This window comes from Saimiri boliviensis, chromosome 6 (assembly GCF_048565385.1).
Source record: "Saimiri boliviensis isolate mSaiBol1 chromosome 6, mSaiBol1.pri, whole genome shotgun sequence".
NCBI classification, from domain to species: Eukaryota; Metazoa; Chordata; class Mammalia; order Primates; family Cebidae; genus Saimiri; species Saimiri boliviensis.
In genome coordinates this window covers 9,204,659-9,228,925 of record NC_133454.1, presented here as the reverse complement: position 1 = coordinate 9,228,925, position 24,267 = coordinate 9,204,659, and the positions used below count along the sequence as shown (strand labels likewise).

General features: G+C 42.9%; 1 protein-coding gene across 4 annotated transcripts in view; it reads left to right on the top strand.

Annotated features, from left to right (window-relative positions):
• FAT3 (FAT atypical cadherin 3) overlaps positions 1-24,267 on the top strand; it is a 669,312-nt gene that overhangs the window by 628,894 nt on the left and 16,151 nt on the right. For all 4 annotated transcript variants that reach the window (XM_003941495.4, XM_039462301.2, XM_074400335.1 and 1 more), the window contains one exon: positions 11,485-11,953. In XM_003941495.4, coding sequence (XP_003941544.3) covers positions 11,485-11,953 — 469 coding nt within the window. The remainder of the gene's footprint in view (positions 1-11,484; positions 11,954-24,267) is intronic.

The following is a 24,267-nucleotide window of genomic DNA, read 5'->3' as shown; positions in this document are numbered from 1 at the left end:
GATTTGAATCTGTTTGCTTAACATTTTCAGCCTCATGCAAGATTTAATTTCCTTGGCTTTAGGTACAGTTATATGCCTTGCACTTTGGTTCAACAACTAAGCTGAAATGCTTTGTTTAAATTGCACCTCTTGGTTATTTCTATTTTTCTGGTTAGCGCACATTCTCTAAAAAGTACTTAAGATACTCAGTGGGGTGAATGGCGCCCCTTACAGACAATAAAGAATTGCAGAAAGACTTCGAGAAGTAAAAATGCTCACAAAGAATATCACTGTCTCTCGGCAACAATAAAAGGCATTCATTCTTCTGTTTACCATTGATATCCTATCGTCTTCCAACAGAAATTCAATGCTTACCATAAGCAATAAAATTAAACTACCACGAAGATAAAAACACAAGGTTAAGAGCCAACCAATGAAGTTGAGGAGAGTAGAATATCATTATTGGAAAATCTAGACCAAGGGCAACTCCTTCAGCAGAGCCCAAACCATAACCGAGTTTCCTGGCAGCCAAGGCAACAATGAAAATGGTCAGATAGGCTCTGTGACTCTCCTCATACCTAGAAAAGAAACATGGCATTCTTTCTCAAGGGGAGATCTAGACAAGATTTTTTAGAAAGACAAAGAAAGAAACACGTCAAATCACCGAAGAGATGTAAGGAGAAATCACTAGGAGAACACTTTAATCTCTGTGTCAGTCTTTTAGCTACAGTATTATGGCAAAAGCACAGGAGAATAGGGTTGTTAATATAGCAGCATCTCATGTTTTATTTTGAGGGGAAGTTATAAATGATTCCTTGCCACATTCTGTTGATTCTCAGACAGGGCTAGCTTCAGACCCCTAAACTGAAAGGAAAATGGGGAAAGTTCCTTTGGTTTGTCCAACAGCCCACCTGGCATGGCCAGATCTTTCCAATATAGATCAAAAGAGTAACAAGGAAGCTTCCTACAAGATTTGAGAGTTTCAATGATCTGTTTAAGAATGTCACCAAAAAGTAAGTTAACCTTAATAGTTACATTTTCTAGTAATAATAAAATACCTAAGAGTTTACAAAGTACTTTAACATACATATGGTTTTGACTCTCATTCCCCTTGCATGTAGGTATGATCGTCTTTTTTTTTGCCTGTGAGGAAAGTGAGGCTCAGAGGAAATTCTGTGCCTTGGTCTAAGTGACAGCCAGTCAGTATGACTTTGGGCCTGGGCCTGTGACAGAGGCAAGTAGGTTGGTAGTTATCTTTTGATAAACTAGTTTATCTGAAGAAGAAATTCAGAGGGCTGGGATGACTATGCACTCATTTACTCATTTAAAACGCTTGATGTATGAACCGAATAGCTATTAATGGAAGCCTTAAAAATAGATTTTGTATTTGTTTGTGTGTGGATTGTTTTTTTGTTTTTTGAGCTTAGAGCTCACCATCTTACCAGGTTGGCCTCAAAGTGATCACTTAATCCTCCTGCCTCAGCCTCCCAAGTAGCTAGGACTACAGGCACATGCTATACATGGGAAGAAAAAGTTTTTAAAACATCCTCTTTTCAAATAATATGAATCATCCTCTGAAAAGGTACATGATTATGATATATTTGCCATAGCCACACATCAAGGATCTGAAGCAGTAAGACTTCATGCCAAAATTTACCATTTTTTACTCAAAAATCTTCCTTTCCTGTAAAAGTAGGACTTTTATTTCCCCCCCAAAAATTTTTACTTATTTATTTTACTTTAGGTGCATATTGTATCTGGCATTTCTCCCCATGTTATCACTCCCCACCCCCCGCTGTCTCTCCCCTACCCCACCCGGCAGCCCCCAGTGTGCGATGCTCCCTTCCCTGTGTCCACGTGTTCTCATTGTTCGACACCCACCTATGAGTGAGAAGATGCGGTGTTTGGCTTTCTGTTCTCGAATCGGTTTGCTGAGAAGGATGGTTTCCAGATTCATCCAAGTCCCTGCAAAGGACACGAACTCATTGTTTTTTATGGCTGCCTAGTATTCCATGGTGCATCATGTGCTACATTCTCTTTGTCCAGTCTATCATTAATGGTCATTTGGGTTGGTTCCAGGTCTTTGCTATTGTGAACAGTGCTGCAAGAAACATGCATGTGCACGTGTTACCCCTCCCATGTTATCCCTCCCCACCCCCCACTGTCTCTCCCCTACCCCCTGCAACGGTCCCCAGTGTGTGATGCTCCTTTCCCTCAGTCCACATGTTCTCATTGTTCAACACCCACCTATGAGTGATCACATGCAGTGTTTGGCTTTCTGTTCTTGTGTCAGTTTGCTGAGAGTGATGGTTTCCAGATTCATCCAAGTCCCTACAAAGGACATGAACTCAGTTTTTTATGGCTGCATAGTATTCCATGGTGTGTATGTACCACATTTTCTTTGTCCAATCTATCATTGTTGGGCATTTGGGTTGGTTCCAGATCTTTGCCATTGTACACAGGGCTGCAATGAACATATGTGTGCGTGTGTCTTCGGAGTAGAATGATTTATAATCCTTTGCATATATAGCCAATAATGGGATTGCTGGGTCAAATGGAATTTCTTTTTCTAGATCCTTGAGAAAAATCGCCACACTGTCTCCCACAATGGTTCAACTAATTTATACTCCCACCAACTGTCTTAAGAGTGTTCCTATTTCTCCACACCCTCTTCAGCATCTGTTGTCTCCAGATTTTTTAATGATCGCCATTCTAACTGATGTGAGATGATATCTCAGTGTGGTTTTGATTTTCATTTCTCTAATGACCAGTGATGAGTATTTTTTCCTATGTTTGTTGGCCTCATATGTGGGTTCTTGTTGAAAAGTGTCTGATCATATCCTTTGCCCGTTTTTGAAATGGGTTTTTTTCTTCTTGTGTATGTTTTAGTTATTTGTAGATTCTGGATATCAGCTCTGTGTCAGATAGGTAGATTGCAAAAATTTTTGCCCATTCTGTTGGTTGCCCATTTGCTCTAATGGTTTCTTTTGCTGTACAGAAGCTCTGGAGTTTAATTAGATCCTATTTGTCTATCTTGGCTTTTATTGCTACTGCTTTTGGTGTTTGAGTCATGAAGTCCTTGCCTATGCTTATGTCTACGCCTATGTCCTGGATGGGTTCGCCTAAGTTTTCTTCCAGTGTTTTTATGGTGTTAGGTTTTATGTTTAAATCTTTGATCCATCTGGAGTTAATTTTAGTGTAAGGTGACAGGTAGGGGTGCAGTTTCTGCTTTCTGCCCATGGCTAGCCAGTTTTCCCAATACCATTTATTAAACAGGGAATCTTTCCCCCATTGCTTGTTTTTGCTGGGTTTGTCAAGTATCAGATGATTGTCGATGTGTGGTGTTTCTTCTGGGGTCTCTGTTCTGTTCCATTGATCTGTGTTTGTTTTGGTACCAGTACGATGCTGTTTCGATTACTGTAGCCTTGGAGTATAGTTTGAAATCCAGCAGTATGATGCCTCCAGCTCATCTTTTGTGATTCCCTATGAAGTTTAAAGTGATTTTTGCCCGTTCTGTGAAGAAGGTCATTGGTAGCTTGACGGGGATAGGGTTGAATCTATAGATTTGGGCAGTATGGCGATTTTCACGATACCGATTCTTCCTAACCATGAGCACGGAATGTTTCTCCATCCGTTTCTGTCCTCTCATTTTATCGAACAACGGTTGCAGCTCTCCTCGAAGAGGTCCTTTACATCCTTTGTTAGTTGTATTCCTAGGTATTTTTTTTCTCTTTGTAGCAACTGTGAATGGGAGTTGGCTCTTGATTTGGCTCTCTGTTATTGGTATATAGGAATGCTTGTGATTTCTGCACATTGATTTTGTATTCTGAGACGTTGCTGAAGGTGCTTATCAGTTTGAGATTTGGGGCTGAGATGATGGGGTCTTCTAGATAGACAATCCTGTCATCTGCAAATAGAGACAGTTTGACTTCCTCCTTTTGGAATCCAATACCCTTTCTTTTTCTTGACTCATTGCTCTGGCTAGAACTTCCAATACTATGTTGAATAGGAGTGGTGAGAGGGGACGTCCTTGCCTAGTGCCTGATTTCAAAGGGAATGCTTCCAGCTTTTGCCCTTTCAGTATAATATTGGCTATAGGTTTGTCATATATAGCTTTTACCCTTTTATGCTACCTTCCATCAATTCCTAGTTTATTCCGAGTTTTTAGCATGAAGGGCTGTTGAATTTTATTGAAGGCTTTCTCTGCATCTATTGAGATAATCGTGTGGTTTGTCTTACGGATTCACATATTTTGAACCAGGCTTGCATCCCGGGGATGAAGCCTACTTCGTCATGATGGATAAGCTTCTTGATGTGCTGTTGCAATCTGTTTGCCAGTATTTTATTGAAAATTTTTACATCTATGTTCATCATGGATATTGGCCTGAAGTTTTTTTTAGTTGAGTCTCTGCCTGGTTTTGGTATCAGGATGATGTTGGTCTTCTAAAATGAGTTAGGGAGGATTCCCTCCTTTTGAATTGTTTGCAACTGTTTCAGAAGGAATGGAACCAGCTCCTCTTTGTATGTCTGGTAGAATTCGGCTGTGAACCCATCTGGACCTGGAGTGTTTTTTTGGTTTTTTTTTGTTTTTTTTTTGGGGGGGGTTGGTAGGCTATTGATTGCTGCCTCTACTTCAGCCCTTGTTATTGATCTATTCAGGGTTTCAACTTCCTCCTGGTTTAGCCTTGGTAGAGTCCAAGTGTCTAGGAATTTATCCATTTCTTCCTGGTTTCCTTGTTTATGTGCATAGTTATCTCTGATGGTGGTTTGTGTTTCTGTGGGATCAGTGGTAATACCCCCTTTATCATTTTTTATTACATGTATTTAATTATTCTCCTTTTTTTTTTTTTTTTTACTCATCTGGCTAGCAGTCTATTTTGTTGATTTAAAAAAAAAAAAAGCTCCTGGATTTATTGATTTCTTTGAAGGGTTTGTGTGTCTCCATTTCTGCTCTGATCCTATTTATTTCTTGTCTTCTGCTAGCTTTTCCGTTTTTTTGATCTTGCTCCTCTAGCTCTTTCCATTTTAACGATAGGATGTCAATTTTAGATCTTTCTTCTCTTCTCTCGTGGGCATTTATTGCTATAAATTTTCCTCTCAACACTGCTTTAAATATGTCCCAGAGATTCTAGTAAGTTGTGTCTTCATTCCGATTGGTTTCAAATAACATCTTAATTTCTGCCTTCATTTCGTTGTTTATCCAGTCAACACTCAAAAGCAAGTCGGACGGTTTCCAAGTGGTTGTGCAGGTTTGAGTGTCTTTCTTGATTCTGAGTTCGAGTCTGATTGTGCTGTGGTCTGATAGACTCTTTGTTATGACTGCTGTTCTTTGGCGTCTGCTGAGGAGTGATTTGCTTCCAATGATGTGGTCAATTTTAGAGTAAGTGCAATGTGGTGCTGAGAAACATGTGTATTCGTGGATTTGGGGTGGAATGTTCTGAGTATGTCTATTAGGTCTGTTTGGTCCAGCTCTGCATTCAAGTGTCCTGGATATTCTTGTTAATTTTCTGTCTCATTGATCTAATATTGACAGCAGAGTGTTGAAGTGTCCCACTATTATTGTGTGGCAGTCTAAATCTCATTTTAGGTCATTAAGAACTTGCTTTATGTATCTGGGTGCTCCCGAGTTGGGGGCTTATGTATTTAGGATAGTTAGCTCTTCCTGTTGGATTGATCCTTTTACCATTACGTAGTGTCCTTCTTTGTTTCGCTCTTTGTTGGTTTGAAGTCTATTTTCTCAGAGACTAGGATTGCAACCCCTGCTTTGTTCTCCATTTGCTTGGTAAATCTTCTTCCATCCCTTTCTTGTGAGGCTGTGTGTGTTCTTTTTATGTGAGATGGGTTTCCTGAATTCAGCACACCAATGGATTCTGACTTTGTATCCAGTTTGCCAGTCTGTGTGTTTTAATTCCATGTAAATTGCCTAAACGCCCCAATGTTACTATTGTTCTATGTGAATTTGATCCTGCCATTTTGTTACTGGCTGGTTTTCTTTCTCATTAGTTGACTCGTTTTCTTCATTGCATTTTTGGTCTTTGCCAGCTGGTTTGCTTTTGCAGTGAGTGGTACTTGTTCCTTTCCGTGCTTAGTGTTTCTTTCAGGAGCTCTTGTAGGGCAGCTCTGGTAGTGACAACATGTCAGTAATTGCTTGTCCGTAAAGGATTTTCTCTTTCACTTATGAAACTTAGTTTGGCTGGAGATGAGATTCTGGGTTGAAATTTCTTTTAAGGGTGTTGAATATTGGCCCCCACTCTCTTCTGGCTTGTAGAGTTTCTGCCGAGAGATCTGCTGTGAGTCTGATGGGCTTCCCTGTGTGTGTGACCCGACCTTACTCTCTGGCTGCCCTTAGCATTTATGCCTTTATTTCAACCCAGGTGAATCTGACGATTGTGTGCCTTGGGGTTGCTCTTCTTGACGAATCTCTTTGTGGAGTTCTCTGTATTTCCTGAATTTGAAATTTGGCCTGCCTTGCTAGGCTTGGGAAGTTCTCCTGGATAATATCCTGGAGCGTCTTTTCTAGCTTGGATTCATTCTCCCCGTCATATTCAGGTACACTGATCAAGCGTAGATTAGGTCTTCACATCATTTCAAACTTCTTGGAGACTTTGTTCATTTCTTTTCACCCTTTCTCCTGTCTTGCCTTCTCTTTTTATGTCATTGAGTTGATCTTCAATCTCTGATATCATTTCTTCTGCTCAATCAATTCGGCTATGAAAACTTGTGTTTGCTTCACGCCGTTCTTGAGCTGTGTGTTTCAGCTCCATCAAGTCGTTTACGGTCTTCTCTAAGCTGGTTATTCTAGTTAGCCTGTCATCTAACCTTTTCTCAAGGTTTTTGGTTTCTTTGCATTGAGTTACAACGTGTTCCTTTAGCTCAGAAAAGTTATCCACCTTCTGAAGCCTGTTTCTGTCAATTCGTCGCACTCCTCGGTCAAGTTTTGATCCTGTGTTGTTGAGGAATTGTGATCCCTTGAAGAAGCGGTGTTCTCGTCTTTGATGGTTTCACCTCTTTTGTGCTGGTTTTTTCCCCATCTTTTGGAGTTTACCTGGCTGTTGTGTCAGGGAGCTGATTGATGAGGTGGCTTGTCTGCCTGTGGAGGCACTACTGGGTTTCTAGGGATTCCTTCAGGTTACTAGGGCAGCTTCTTGTCTTTTTTGTTTACACTGGGAGATTAGGCCCGCCTCTTCAGCTGACCTGTGGGCTCTGTTGGGTTGTCAGTAACACCGTCCCTGTTGCTACATAGGCTTCCTGTGTTTTTGTTAAAACATGTAGCCCAGTCCCACCCCTCTAGTGGTGGGTTGTGCCCTTCCTCCACTGGACTGGATCATTCAGGGTTCAGCTCAGACTGTCTCAGCTCAGTGGGTTGCACAGCCACCCGCTAGAGTCAGAGCTTCAGCCCTCCGGGGTTTGTGGGGGAGGGTAGGGACTCGCCCAGCTGCACCCGGCCAACTCCCCTTCAGCTTCCTCCGTCTCCAGTTATGGGGTAGGGGCCCACCCAGCTGCTCCTTCTTATAGCTCCCTCTCTCTGGGGGGCGGGGGGGAGGGGGATGGGGCGGCGGCAGCAGCAGCGGCGGCGGCGGCGGCGGCGGCGGCGGCGGCAGAGAACGGGACATGATAGCTCAGTTCACAGGCTCTTATTAAACTCTGCTTCTAATTCCCGGGGCTTGACTGACAGCCCCTGTGCTGTGTATTGCTGAGCCTTTAGGGGAAGCGCTGTATCTGGACCAGAGTGCCAGAGGTGGAGCCTTGGACTGGCCCGTCAGAGGCACTTTCTGGGTGAAGCAGCACCCCTCCCTGCCTTGATCTGCCCTGACTGGGCTTTGCTCACCCTTGGACCAGACCCATTGAAATGCACCTAGTACATCGGTTGGAGCTAGGAGATCTCTCTGGATTTCTGCATCTCTTGCTGGGTGTTGCTGCTCTGGAGTTATGTCTAATTGGCTATCTTGGATCTCTAACTGGGCCAGGGTCCACAGACAAGTCGCCTCTGCACTGCACGGAGCCTATCTCTGAGGCCCACAGGGAGAGGGCGGGCCAGCGTGAGCCCCCTCGTGGACTCCGAGCATTACCTGGATGCGTGCCTCCCTGTCATTGTCCTCTGCTCCTGTCTGGGAACACGTGCCCCTCACTCCCTCCACCTTGCGCTCCTTTACCGCTACCACTCCCGCTGGTCAGGCGGGCTCAGGCCCAGTGCTAGGCTGCCCCCTGCACCCTGGAGCCCAGTGGCGGAGACACCATAGTTTCCTGCTGTAGAAACTCCAAAGTAGAGCTTTTTAGAACTCCAATTTCTTATCTCCCAAGCTGCACGCCACTCAAGATTCAGGGGAAGGCACATCACTGATTTCAAATGATCCTGGGAATCTAAGTATTTTTTAACATTAGGGCAACTCTCTAAATTATGTTTTTCATTAAACAAATTACCTAGGTACACCCCAACCTCACCAAAGCATTTCAGTATCATTGCTGTAGACTTTTCTTACAGTTTCATGCACACCTCAATTTCTATTAAAATAGCTTCCCCTCTGGTGTCAGAAAGCTTCATGCCCTTAAAAGACGACCCTTAAAACTAGGTGAACCCTATTCTGAAGACAAAGAATTAAATATGATCAGAATATATTTTCCGATATGACAGAACATAGACGTGAAAAGAAAGTGTTGTTTTCACTCTCTGGCATAATCTACCTGTGCAATAGCAAAAGATCATTAACCTTTCACAAGGTAACATTTGGCCTCAGCATTGTAGCTTGTCCTATAAACAAAGCTGGTAATTTCAACCTCTTGGAATTTTGACGATCCAAATGATTTGTGTGTGTAAAACGGTGAGAATCACGTAGGCATCTGGCTTCCTTCATTCAGCAATGTTGCTGCTGTTATTTTTGCAACAGAAAATTAAAAGCAAGCTTAATCATGTTGTGTTAGTATAATTTTATGCTCCTCAGTGACAGAACTCTGATACATTTGAGTACATCGGAGTCCTGTTATTCTTCCTGGTGAATATGTAACTTGGTGATTATTCTAAGAGGCAGGAGGTGGGGGTGAGAGGAGAATTAACTAAGTAATATGTTAATTGAACATCTTTTTACAAAAACTTAAATCAATTGCACTGTCACTAATTTTTCCTAATAGACTGAGGACACCAGTTTGTAGCCACAGATAAAAAAAAATATCAGGTGGACTGTGCCAGAAGATGCCCCAAAGTCACATTTGATGATTTATTACCTTACATTGAAATACAAATATGGAAATCATCCAGGAGTTGCCATGGAGCAAGTATTCTGGTGTGATTTACAATACTTATCCATTCAGTTTTGCTGAACTAAAGCAAATGACAAAAGTGATAGTGTAAGATTACACATACGGCCAGGCACAGCGGCTCACACCTGTAATCCCAGCACTTTGGGAGGCTGAGGTGGGGGGATCATGAGGTCAGTCGATCGTGACCATCCTGGCCACCCTTATGAAACCCTATCTTTACTAAAAATACAAAAAATTAGCCGGGCATGGTGGTTCGTGCCTATAATCCCAGCTACGCCAGAAGCTGAGGCCGAGGAATGCCTTGAACCAGGGAGTCGGAAGTTGCAGTGAGCTCAGATCGTTCCACTGCACTCCAGCCTGGCAGCAGAGTGAGATTCCGTCTTTAGAAAATTACATATGAAAGATCTGAGAAAAACACTTGTCCTCAGTCCTTTCATGTTTGCACATTTGCATTACAGAGCAGAATGTGTGTGTGTTCTAACCGTGTATGATGTGGCTAGCCATTTTGCAGTGGCGACAGTAGCCTTGTACAGTAAGCTGTAGCAGTTCTCTGCTTTCCAGACCCACACCCAGAGGGGCCAGACCGTTCTCTCCAGGTGATCTGGGTGGTCCATGACAAAGCTTGAATTCAATTCAGCATTCCAAAATTCCCACAGCTCTGTCTGCTTCGCAAATACCCCTGACTTCTAGACACACAGGTTTATGTGGCATGACCTATGGAATTTTATGCAGGATGAAGAACATGGAGCTACAAAGGCAGAAATGAGAGTCCCTAAGAATTCGGTTGTCTGTACTGCAGCCTAGAGAAATACACCCTGTGTGAGAACGAGAGGTGCTGTAATAATCCTTCATAGGTCTATTACGAGTTAAACACGTTTCACAAGGACTGCTTCAGTCTATTTCTGTGAATTCCTTTTTCCTCTGTACCCCCTTGGCTGTTTGTGACCCGGAAGCTCTGTGTTGTCCGATGATTTCCTTTCCTTTTTTCCTTTTCCTGACTAGTGTCTTTCTTATCTGCGCCCAACGACGAATGCTAACGGATCAGTGTTCCCCGCATGCCTCAGGCACTGGCCTCCACAAGGTCCTCTTGCTGGATCATAGACCTGGGCCAGAAAAGCAGCTTTCGTTTCACAGTTTCTGACTGTTCCAGTTGGCTAGGCAGGGGTGCAGCCCTCCTTCCCTGGATCCCAGAGCCACCTTGCATTTCTGAGAAATATGCAACAGGGAAGACGACAGAGTGGATTCAAAGGCCTGTTTTCTTCACAGCCTGGGGCTCCATGGAGGGTCAGTCCCTGCCCTGCAGCTCTCTGCCAGCAAGAATCTTGCAAAGCACATGCCTTCTTCCTGTGTGTGGTATCTCCTGGGGTTAGCCTCCTGGGGGCAGTGGATGCCCTTGCTACAACAGTGCACTCACAGCAGCAGGCTGGTCTGCGGTGTCTCACCCCAAACCAGAGCCGGGAGCATTCACAAATGAAGCAGATAATTCTGAGCAAATGGCCAAAGCCCTGAGCACCTCGGGAGATAACCTTTACCTAAACCGTGAGCATCATCTTAAAGGACTCTGAAGAATATGCTAATGTTTACTATAGAGCAGCTTCGAAATCATAAATATATACAAAGCTGGGTGCTAGGAACTTTTTCATTTCTACCAGGCTTCTTTCTCTCCCCTGTGGAGAGAGAAAAAAATACTCACCTAAATGTATTCCAGAAACATATTTATTTGTGTGATTATTTGATTAATGGCCATCTACCCTACTAGACTGTCAGCCACATGTGGGCAGAGATGATAACCACTGACTTGCTCAGATGGCCTCCTCACGCTTAGTACACTACTTAGCATACAGTCAATGTTCAATAAATGCTAATAAGCTCACAGAAACCATTCCTGGGGTGTTAAGGACTAAGGAGGGTGCAGGGAATAAACATACCCCTCAACCAGTTATTGCTGGGAATTGTAAAGGCTAAAGACCCAAACAATAGAAACGTTCTTAAATATAATTGCGGGAATGTGAAGATGTACCCCTATTACTAATCACAAGATTTGCTGAATATAAGGCATGCATCTACACGGCAGGTAAGGGGGAGGCAGCGTGGTTAAAAGTCAAACCGTAACCGATGTGTAAGTAAAGCAAAAGCCATGTCCCATCTTCCAGCCTTCTTGCGAAGCCCTGGGTCAGCCAGGAGAAGGGTGTAGGGACCATCTTGCCAATTGCGTCTTGAAAAGTGCTGCACTGTTGTTTCCCTGTGCAGATTGTGGATGGCAAGCTGTGGTTCCAGCTGGACTGTGGCAGTGGCCCCGGAATCTTGGGGATCTCAGGCCGTGCCGTCAATGACGGGAGCTGGCACTCGGTCTTCCTGGAGCTCAACCGCAATTTCACGAGCCTGTCCCTGGATGACAGTTACGTGGAGCGGCGCAGGGCGCCCCTCTACTTCCAGACGCTGAGCACCGAGAGTAGCATCTACTTCGGCGCCCTGGTGCAAGCAGATAACATCCGCAGCCTGACCGACACGCGGGTCACGCAGGTGCTCAGCGGCTTTCAGGGCTGCCTGGACTCAGTGATACTGAATAACAACGAGCTGCCGCTGCAGAACAAGCGCAGCAGCTTTGCCGAGGTGGTGGGCCTGACGGAGCTGAAGCTGGGTTGCGTGCTCTACCCCGATGCCTGCGAGCGCAGCCCGTGCCAGCACGGGGGCAGCTGTACTGGCCTGCCGTCTGGAGGTGAGTATGGCTGCACTGGCCTGGGGGTTTGAGGGAAGAGGGAATGAAGTGCAGGGCAATCCCTGCCCTCCCAGTGCAAGGACTCCGCTAGAGAGGAATGCTCACACCCAAGATGCTCACCAAGCTTCTTAATCCGCTTTAGGGTAATCTCATGCTTGACAGTTACAGGAGTGTGCAGTTTTGCCAATCGTTTGCAGCTTCCCATAGGTGTGGTGCAGTGCAGTGGCACAGGGGCCCATAGATACCGTCAACTCTGCCCACTCCCCTGTCCATCCGCCCTAGGCTTTCAAGCCTCAGGAGGTTGAGTGACTAGGACCCCGTTTTAAATATGCCTTTGTTGACCAGGCACAGTGGCTCATGCCTGCAATCCCAGTCCTTTGGGAGGCTGAGGCGGGTGGATCACCTTAGGTCGGGAGTTCAAGACCAGCCTGACCAGCACAGAGAAACCCTGTCTCTATTAAAAATACTGAATTAGCCGGGCATGGTGGCGGGCACCTGTCATCCCAGCTACTCAGGAGGCTGGAGCAGGAGAATCGCTTGAACTCGGGAGGCAGAGGTTGCCTTCAGCCCAGATCGTGCCATTGCACTCCAGCCTGGGCAACAGGAGTGAAACTCAGTCTCAAAACTTAAATATGACTTTGTAAGCCACCTGCACGTCACCGGAGAATGATAGCAGCACTGAGTTATGACACCCGCACTTGCAATTGCTGACCAGACAGACATAGAACCTTTCTAGAACCTAAAGCTTACGACAAGGTGTTCCCCAGGAATGGGAGAGCTGGGAACATACTTCTGCAATGTGTGCATTAAAAATAAGTCTAGTTACAGCTTTACGAAGGAGTAGAAAGGCCAGAATAGGGAGAAGGAATTTACACACCATCTCAGGACAGATAAGCAGTCAGTGAAGGCATGATGCTTTATTCTAATATTTTTTCCCCACAAAGTCCATCATAGAGAAGAAAGAAGAGTAGGAACACAAACAAAAAGGGATTTATAAAGAGTTTTTTTTTGTTTGAGGGAGAAGCCAAGATTGATTATTTAAGTCCTAGGAGTCTAGAGATAAAAGAATCCCTGACCCTACGGAGATGTAGCATCTGTGTTGATGTCAACTCCGTCAGGCCTTCTCCCGATCGAAGGCTTGCCACCTCCCAGCAGCCAAACCACTCATTGCACTTCAGCCCCATTGGCGAGTCGCTCAGCAGTCGTGCGATTAGCAAATTTAAACCTTCCTCACAAATCACTTAGAGACTCTGCTGTGCACATTACCATCTAACGTTCCTGAAACCCAACTCCAAATTTAGAGTCCATTTTATTAGAATGTTATAAACTGTCCGTGAAATGATGCACTGTCGAAATACAGACACCGAAGTTGTTTAGAGTTGCATATGTTACTACCACAATGAGGGCCAAGTACCCTGGGGGGAAATTTCTGTCATCTCGATTTAAGAAATCTATTTGCCGTTTTTACTGTCTCAGCAGTATATGTAAATAAAGGGTTGTTACGGTGCCATAATTCCCAAATGATGGGCAGTAAGTATACTTCAGTGGTTCTATAAACCAGCCCATTATGACAAGTCATGGCCAGTTTTTCACCAGGCAAAACAATTCTGCTAGTGTGAGCCATCTACAATATATAAAAGGAGCATATAATTAAACTGGGTTGAAATGGAACACCACTCCATGTCAAATGCTGGGTACACAGCCACAAATTGTAACATACTTTTAACGATGGCAGGACATTGTTTTGGCTGGCAGAGCTGTGGGCTTCCACCCTGGATTATCTTCAAAATAATCATCATCATCACTCTATGAGGGAAAGAGACTAGGGAATCTTGCTTTTCAGTGCGCATTTTAATTTTTTTTTAATTGCATGGAATCCTTTAGCTAAGTATTCAGTGGAAGTATGTTAATTAAATGGCTATGACCCACATGGGAAACAGCAATTTTCTCTATTTTTAAATCTCTTCATGTAACCAAGTGTCAGCACTGATGATACATACTTTTTATATAACCTAGAGAATTTGTCTTGCCCGCCCTAGGGCCCCAGCCTGGCCTATGGAACACACTCTCCCATCCACCTCTTTGTCTCCCTGTTCCCTGCTTCCTTCTGTGATTGGGCATTGGATCAGGATTCTACAACAGGTGTTCTTCCTTCCAGGGTGAAATAGCCTCTGGTCAGTTCAAGTTTTTCTGTCTTTGGGGGGTTAGGTTTTCCTAAAAAGATGTCTCTTTCCTTCCCTTTGTCTACACAGTTCACTTCTTACAGTCCTACTACCTCTGCTGTGTTGAGGGAGCCCTGCAGAGGCAGCCCACACCAAGGCTACTCCCAGGCATGATCCCACCTTGGGGAGTCTGAGACTCTCATCCGCAACAGTACTCGCTCCTCACCGGGAGATCCAAGAAATCCAGGCCATCTATTGCTCTCCTGGGGAACCAAGGGCAAAAGATTTCTCTTCTGATGTGTGAGGAGGTACCTACCTCTTCCTGGCTATCGGGGTGAAGCCTTGGCTTCTAAGGAAAGCAGAAAGTGAATCCCTTTTCTTGTTTCTATTATCTGTTTATATCATCATCCACAGGAATTTTTGCTAGGTCTCTTATCCTGTCTGCAAATTCTTTAAATTGGTGCCAAGTAGGGGAGAGAAAAAAGGCAAGAATAGAATCAAAATTTGGCCGTTACTTCCTATCTATGAAACTATGTAGCTAATTATAAGGTCACTTAAAAGGAAAATCCTCCGAGTTGTCAGTTATAGGTTAAAAAGAACAATAAGACGGAGTCTTTAATGAAAGTATTTATGCCTTCAAGAATTCCCTCTGGCTGCCAGGGAAGTCTAATCACAGGAAGAGACACTGTGGCACTCCCAAATCAGAGACTAGGATGCGTGCAGTTTCCCAAGAGGACATTTGGGATAGAGATAGTAGAGTGGGGAGCTTGAAGTCAGACTCCTGCACATGAGACTGATAACCAAAGTTAATTGTTTTAACATTTTCTGGTGTTTGGACCCTGTGCTATCTCTGTTGCTCTAGAATTTCAGGATACTTATTTTGGCATAAGCATCCCCTTGACCACTGAAGAATTCTGGCATATTGGTCATTGGTTCTCTTGGTAGCAAACTCCACTCTCAAACTGGGGCTATCCTACTACGATCAGAATTGTTAAAGCCAGCAACACACAAGAAGCATTTTTGTTTCAGGGATGCAGGATTCTGCCCCAGCCACCTCTAAGCCCAATCAAACCCTTGGCGTGAAAGTCAGGGAAGCCAAGACTGCTAGCTTGGAATGACATGGTCAGGAGGTTCGATCAGTATTCTAACTCCTGCTGCCCCAGGGGCAGGCCATAGGAACCTCAGGGGATTCACATCCCAGAACACTGACTTGTAATAAGAGTATCAGTATGACTCTGTAAACCAACCAGAGAGAGAAGGCTCTCTCAGTAAACCCTTAAAATGATATGTATTTCATAAACATGCAATGGAGATAGCACCCACTGTGGAGAAGCAATGGCTAGGTCCCATTGTGATCCCCGCATTTCCAGATGCAGCGGGCAGGGATCAGCCCAATGTCTGAATAATAATACCAGCACCCACAGTCTGAATAGGGAGTACTCAGTCCTCCATGCCTTACCACCCTTAGCGCAAGCCCATTAATGATAAACACATTTGAAGCCAGCCAGTCACCATGCCATAGTCATTCAGACAGCATTCCATAAAACCAGAAGCCTAACTCCTGAAATGGAAACTTGAGGAAGTTCAAGAGCTACCGCTTGTCAGACTCTTACTATGTGCTTGCTACTGTGTTAAGTGCTTCCCTTGCAAGTGCTTATGCCCTGGAACTTTTAATTCTCACCACAATACTTTGAGGTCAATACTATTCTTTCCTACCTACCCACTCTCATTTTACACATTAAAAAATAAATAAATAGGCCAGCGAGGCAAAGTCCATAGCTTGCCATCACAGAGCTAGTCCAGTGGTGAAAGCACACTGGCTGGGTGCAGTGGCTCACACCTGTAATCCCCAGAGATTTGGGAGGCCAATTCAAGGTTATAGTGAGCTGTGATCATACTGCTGCACTCCAGCCTGAACGACAACACAACCCCTTTTCTCTAAACAAAAAACAAAAACTAATTTCCCCAAACAATACGTAATGGGATCGGTTTATATATTTTGCCTTCAAAATGCAATGGTTTAAAAAAAAAATACCTTTTAAAAAGTGGGGAAGATTGGATTTGATCCAGGTTTGTGGACCCCTTCCCCACCAGCCTATACTCTTAACCCTTGCTACTAAAGTGTGTTCCAGAGACTAACAGCATTCGACTCACTGGGAATGTTGGAAAGGCAGCCTCTCAGATCCCACCCCACATCTATGGAACCCGAATCTGTATTTTAACAAGATCCCTGGGCGATATAATGGTTTATCTCCCTGTCTCTGAACTGCCCCGATTCCTGGGGAAACTGACTTTTTGGTTTTTTACTGTATATAGTGGTTCTCAAACTCAGATACAGCAGCATCACCTAAGGACCTTATTAAAATGAGACCTTGTTAGCGAAGAGTCTTAATTGCTAATGAAAAGGGAGAATCTATTTACTTGCCTTCAGTATTTGCTGTCCACATCAGGAACTTTCTGCTAGGTCCCTCAATCCTATTTGCAAACCTCTCAAGTGTCCTACCAGTAAAATTTATCAGTGGAAAGTTCAGGGGAAACCAAGAATCTGAACTGACAAGGGTGGAATTCAGGCGTCTGTTTTTAACAAGCCTCCCAGGAGTGTCTCTGCACAATCCATTGTTTAAGAACCACTGACATTTGTGAATCCTGGAAACTCTGTATTTGAAGAAATGCAAGTCAGTGGATTCCTGGAAAGGTAAACAGACATAGGATATTCAGGAATTGAGAGTCAGCTGCAAAGCCTGCGCTTAAAAAAAAATGGTATAAAAAGGTAAGAGTTTTGTACCCCGGTCAGAAGATTGGGGTTACTCTGAGCTCCCTTCAAAGATAAGAGTAATAGTGTCTGCCACTCCCTCTAAGCAATTGTGAGAATTCAGCCTGTCAAGTCGCATGAAACAACAAGTTCTTGGATGTTGCAAATCGTTTGCATAAAACTGTTTTCAGTAACACTTTGGTGCTACTTTGGATCATGTTTTTCTGAGTACTTTGTGTCCCTGACTTGTAAGAATCTACATAAATTTAGTCCGTCAGACTTTAATGAAGTGCCTGCTTGGTGCTGAGCTCTGTGTTGAATTCTGGGTCCTATTGCTTTCTCTGTGATCAGTAGATGCCACTAACGTGGCCTCTGTCTCCTCACAGCTGCTTTAAGGAAACTGAACAGGGTTCCCATACATACTCCACCCACTGGAAGGGAGATGTCAAACTCCCAGTAAATATGCTGTGGTCGTCATTTGGCTGAGCTTTTCAGCTCAAGGAAAAAAATTTCCCTGGGCGACTATCTTCTAAATACTGACTAAATCTTTTCTTCTTTGTACCCTGGAAAAACTTCATGGTGACAGCATTAGTAATTATAAACAGTACTAGAAAAGCTCAAACCCTAAAGTAGGTTAGGTGCAGATACATACTAGAAGGTGAGAATTTACTGTGTGGCTAATGTTAACACATTACAAGTTTCCAGGTATACTGGGCTTGTCCCAATATACAATATGTAATACATGAGCCAGCTTTCCTAGGGAAAAAGTCTCACCTTCAATTTTTTTTATTTTATTTTATTTTACAAGGCCTAAAAGGTGTTGAATGTACCCTGCTTGGTGAAAGAGCAAAGTCAGAATGGCTAAAAGTTGAAATGGCAAAGTCATTTCACCTGTAGCAGAGCTCATTCTCACTCGTCATTAGCATCTCACCTAACTTACCCAACAGTTTTCTCATACTAATTCAGATTCACACGGACTAGAGGTATGGATACTTCCCAGTCTTCAGCCTCAAAGTCAGAATTTAAAAACTCCCATGATTTCCAGTTATTTGGTTTATGAGCAATACAGAGAGGAAGCTTATTTCAGGATCTAGAGTAATTATCATAATTACAACAATAAAGCACCTAACGTTGCGCTGCGTGCTGCATTGTGGTTTACGATTCCAGGAACCTTATTATTCCCAACGAAACGAGTATTAGTGAGTCTCATTTATCAGATAAAATAATCAAGTTCCTAGAGGTCAAGCCATGGTCACACCCAGCTGGTGGGTCACAGCCAGAACCCTCAGCTTGTACCCAGGGCCTCCCACCGTATCACAGCCGCCTCCCCAAGTCATCTAAGTTCTTGGAGTTTGTAAATGACATCTGTATTTCGGCAAGCATAGTGGTTGATGCTGACTTCAGATCCCAAGTGCTAGTTACACATTTGTCATTATTTCTATCTTTGTACAGTGGACAGATGTTCCCTGATCAAGGCAGCCAAACCTGATTAGAATGATGTTCACCTACACTGGCAAGCAGGGGACAAAGGTCAAGACATAACCTGGATGAATCAGGTTGGAAAGTGACTACTAAGTCCAAAGAGTATGACGGGAAATAACCCGATTGTTTGTCTACACAGCCCAAATTAATGCTGTCATTGCTTATACCACTTCCATTTTTGCATTCAATAGGTTCTGCAATGCTCTTCTCTGAGCAAGGAAAGGAAGATTCATTTTAACTTTGTCCGGGTGCAGATTTCAAAACCATCTGTATCTGCTGTAACTCGGATTGTAAACAGAAACGCAGCTTTGAAGCAAGGCTTAAAAATACCCTTCTCATTTTGCCAGGATTCGAGGGGAAAGCAACTGACTTTTTGATACACGTATCTCCACATTAGGAGGACCATTTCCTTTCTAAAATCCAAGGGCTGACATCAAGTGCATCTGCCACTCATTGATGGTGTAACCTTGTGAAACCCATCTTACTGAAGTTTATTTCCTCAGTTGTAAACAGCAAAACTTATGGCATAGGGTTATTATAATAATTAAATGAGATAGAATACACAGAAAATTCTTCGTTTTCCCACCACATAAGCTATTGTTCTTATTGCGAGATTCTCTCTTCTGAACAAGGGGAAAAAAAAATCAATTTCTTAAGAATACATTGATATTAACCGTTGCTATTTTTCTTTCCCATACACAAAAGTGGTACATATTGTGATCAAAAATGTCTAGTTATCTTAGAATATTCTTCCCTTTGTGTTTTGTAGCAACAAATGGTAATGCCTGAGAAGAATAGAAACTTTTCATTCTATTATCTTTATTATTTAATGTTGACTTGGTTCCCAGAAAGAGTGTCTGAAATTGTCCGTCTCACTGTATCTTATCTGCCTCCTGGAGACTGATGAGAAGTAACCACAAGTTCTTTTTTATCCCTAGGAAGTAATGAGCTCCAGCTCAGTGACAAGTTCTAATACCAATACAGTCATGTAGAAAGATTTGAGAATCAAAGCCTAGAGTCTAGTTTAAACTCCATCTCTTACTAGTGTATGTCCTTGAATAAACAGCTTAACCTCTCCAGCACCCCATGGAGTTGGGATGTTAATGAGGCCTCTTTTTCCTTCATAGTATCATTGTGTCCCTTCGTAGAATGACTTAAAGTCATTTTAAAACACTAAAGCATTAGCTTACTTAGTATCATTATGGCTACTAATGAATGATACTAATAATTGATATTTTTAAAATTATGAATAATAGGGCTCATACTAGGATAATGAGATTGTAAATAGTATTTTGTGAGAACAGTCTAATTTTCATAAACAAGTCGTTTCACAGAGGCTGAAAAATAGCAATCAGTCTTCTTTCATTAAAAAAAGTCATCTGACTACTTCTTAAAAATTCCAATCGTTTCTCCCTCTTATTGTATTTATATAAAACTCCTGCAAATTTAAATTTCTAAAAGCAAGATTTCTTCCAAAGGACTTCTGCCTCCTTTGCCTCATGGGTTTGCTATCCTAAGATTGCTGCTCTTTTTGATAAACAGAGAGGCTAATGAAGTGTGGTTGTTAGAAATATAGGTCAGGACAATACTGAACAGTTCAGGACTCAGTAGCCAGAAGGCCTGGGTTCAAATCCACACCAACTTTGTGACCACCACTAAGCCATCAGCTTCTCCATACCTGGGTTGCCTCTTCTACAGCGTGCTTCTACATTGGAATTTCTCTTTGTATCCCCAGTGCTTGCCATAGTCCCTATTCTAGGGATGTGCTGGTAAACCGGTTCTCTAAACATAAAAGCCCCAATTTGTAGTATTTGTTGATTACTATGCTGTAAATACTTCCACCATGGCTGATGTCAGGCTACACGAGGTTTAATAACTGACCCACCACATTCCTGAATATTTAACAGTCACCTCTTGGTGACCGGCATCAGCCACACCACCCTCTATGACTTAGGCATTCAATCAATGTGGATATGTTAGTCAGTTAGGCTGCCTGCTGCATCAAGTCGTGCTAGATAGTCCACAAATGATGATGAAAAAGACGAAAATCAGAAGGAAATGTGCGAGTGAAATAATAGTGCTCTACAAATAGTGTCTCGTTTTAAATTCTGATTTTCCAAGGCAGGGAACATCACATTGCTTCTCTGCCATCAGATCAACAATCAGTCCCATGACCAGAGTTCGATTCCAGTTTCCATGATAGCGATTTAAATGTCCCTTAGATCTGCACAGCCTCTCCCTTGACTCTCCCCTGCCCCCAGGTGCTTCTGATAGTTTTATCTAAGAAATCGTCAGAGAGTTGCCAAAGAGGAGCTGGAGAGGGAGTTTTCACCAAGTTTCCCTACCTTGCCTTGGACTCCCACAATTCCTGACTTGCCCCCTTATTATTGATGTGCTGTTCTGAGTCCTGTACTGTGGTCGTCTAAGATCATATTCTAAAAGAGACTAATTCCTCTTCACAAGTTACTCTGTCTAAATGACTTGTCATCATGGCCTATGACTAGCCAGGTGACACAAAGAAGCAATTTTCCCAATCCCAGCTGCCTTCAACAATTTTCATTTCCATTAAGGTGAGCAATTTCCCAAAATGATAAAAAAAATAACTCCACGTCAGCCTAACTTCAAGCAAGCATCTCTCCGAGCCTCAGTCTCTTCCCCTCTGTGTTTTTTGGCACCAGGCAGGCTGGGGCTACATCGTTTCCTCCACTTGGAAATATATAGCTTTCTCTTGGCTCCCACACCTGCCTCTTGAGGGTAAGATTTTCTGTGAACCTTTGAACGCACACAACCGTCCTTCCTTCTGAACATGGGAGTTATCTGTAACAGATTCAGCAAAACATCCATGAGAACGTATGCCGTTTCAAACTACATTTTCAACTATCCTATCTATAGAGATCAATCTATATAATCCCAACATCAGACACTGACAACTTTGGAAAAGAAGCCCAAGAGCCCTTCAAGTAAGAGGGAACGGTTCTTTGCAGTATTTACCAAAGGTCTTAGATACGGGGAAAGGCTTTTTGGCCACTTCAGGGTAAGGGTGGCATCTTGCTGTTAACAACCGCACTACTGTGGAAGTAAATTTATTTTTAAATGCGTCATAAGCCCACAGAAGGGAGGAGAACGGGAAAGTAGACAACACCGACACAGGTTTGGAGGTGGAAGGCAGAGACAGGTGGTAAGGAAGAATGAAGTTCTTAGAGAACTGAATTCCAACTGATAAAGGGACCAAATTCCCAAAACCTCAGGGAGACTGAATTCCCTAAGACTCGGGAACTGTAAGCACCAGTTACTTGTGAAGGGGGAGGAGATGGGGAGAAAAGCGTCAAGTAAGAATTGCTAAAAGCGGTTTAGAGGCAGGCAGGATTCAATCTGGATTCCCACGTTCCGTCTGCACAGCCAGACAACTCCTTCCCCGACACGGTGGCGAAGCCTGCAGGTGATGTTAAAATGCAGGATCTCGGGGCCGGAGCACGCCCGACCCTGTGCTGCACAGGGGTTAAAGTAAATATGGTGTGCTTATTGGATGCTGAGACTCACAACCACCCGTCCTCTGCCACCACCCAGCCTCCCCGTGTTAGAAACTAGGTCCTTACCTTCCCTCTGAACAGGTAAGATGTGTCTGGGGAAACTGACCATCCCAAAGCTACTGATTCAGTTTCACAGTCGCTGAGCCCCATTAATGTGCTCAAAGCCTCTCATCAGATTTGTAGTTTTCTATTGCTAAGCTCTTCAATGTGAACTGTTAATCAATAGTTACAAGTAAAGAAATCCTCTCACTTGGAAGATGGAGAACGTATTAGGGTTCTTCAGAGAAGCAGAACCAATAGACGATAGATGCAGATAATCCTCAACTTAGGATGGGGTTACATCTCAATAAATTCTTAAGTTGAAAATACCTTAAGTGAACAATTTATCTAATACACCTAACCTACCAAACATTATAGCTTAACCTAGCTTGCCTGAAACACATTTCTACTGAATACATACTGCTTTTACACCTTCACAAAGTCAAAAAATCTTAAGTTGAACAATCGTAAGGCAGAGACCATTTGTATATATATACATGAGCATGTGCACATACATACATATGGAGAGAAACTCATTTCAAAGAATTGGCTCATGATCATGTGAGCAGGCTGGCTGGTTGCAAATTCATCTAAGAGTTCATTTTGCAGTCTTGAATTCAAAATCTGTAGAGTAAGCCAGCAGACTGGAAATTCAGGTCAAATGTTTCCTATGTTACAGCCTCGAGGCACAGGATTCTTTCTTCATAAGGCCTTGAACTGAATAAGGCCCACCCAAATTATGGAGAGTAGCGTGTTTCATTTAAAGTTAACTGATTATCAGTTTTTTCATATACAAGTGAGACTGACAGCTACAATGAGAAATAAATTGATAACATCCACAAGTACCCAAATACTGTAATAGCAACATCTAGACTACTATTTGACCAAACATCTGGCTACCCAAGTTGACACATAAAATTAAATTATGAGACCAAAACAAAGAAACAGAAAAGCAACTTGGAAAAAAACAGGGAGAAAACTCCACAGAAGTATGAATATCCTCACAGTTAACAGAAGATACTGAAACCCTAACACAGGAGTAGGATGTTACGTGTTTTAAAAAAAAAGCACACAATAAAAGTTCTTGCAAAATGACAAATTAATGAAAATTTCAATAAGTGAAGGAGATAAACTCACAGAAAGTAAAGCAAAACCTCACACATGTAATATAAAAGAAAAATAAAATTAGAGGAAGGTCCAGCAGCTCAGATAAAAAAAAAAAATAGAAGTTCCGTAAAGACAGACAACAGAAACCAATACAAAAGAAATTACCGAAGAAATAATAAAAGAAATTTTCCCAAAGTGAAAGCACAAAAATTTCCAGATTCTAAGAGCCCATTGAGTACCCAGTATCGGCTAACAATAAACCCATATAAAGTACATCATTGCAAAATCTCAGATAATTGGAAGCAAAAAGATCCGCCAAGACATTAGGCGTGGGGGGTGGGGCGGGGGGAACACCAAATCTGTCACATACAAACTCCAGGAGCCAAAACAACTTTGGATTTCTCCATAGCAACATGGGGAGATTGCTTCTAATTCTTTACACAATCTAACTGTCAAAGAAGTGTCAGGGGGAAGTAAAGACATGTTCAGCTATGCAAAGTCTCACTGAATTGTCTTCCTATAAACCTAGTGGACGAAGTAACTGTGGAATGTGTTCTAGTGAAATGAGAGAATAAACAAAGCAGTAGGCAGCCAGGTGATAGAGGAATCGCCAGATCCAAACGGGGAGAGCAAGAAGCAGGGCCAGAAGAGAACATGCAGGCTGGAGCCAGCCGGAGGGCCTCAGGAGAGACTAATTCAGGAGATGAAAATACAGGGAAACAGAGGCAACTGAACACAGACCTGGTTGATGAAGAGTTTCCAGTTCAATTAACAAACAATATTCAGAAATAAGCCAAAACATGGTTTTTTTTTTAACTCTAGGGAAAACAAAAATTTGCGTATGAATATAGAAATATAAATAGAGCTAAGTACACGGCTTAGCTGCAAAGAACATTTCGTTATCATAATGCTAACACTGATCTTTGATTTAACCAAAATGATAATATTGCAATCTATTGGGAGATAGGAGTATCAGAAGAGGTGTTCCTATGTGGTGGGGCCGAAAGTTTGAAATATAAAAGCATAGTGGAAAGCTCATAGAAACTGCCTAAAACTAAAAATCAAAAGATAGTTAAATGCCACAGAAGGAAATATTGAAATCCTAAAAGGGATGCCCAAGTTACTTCTGAGGAAGTGTAAATGGAGGGGTAGACTGCTATTGGACAAAATAAAACTTACAGTACTACCTTCCTCTTTACTATGTGCATGTATATCTGTAAAAAAAAAAAAAAAAAAAAAAAA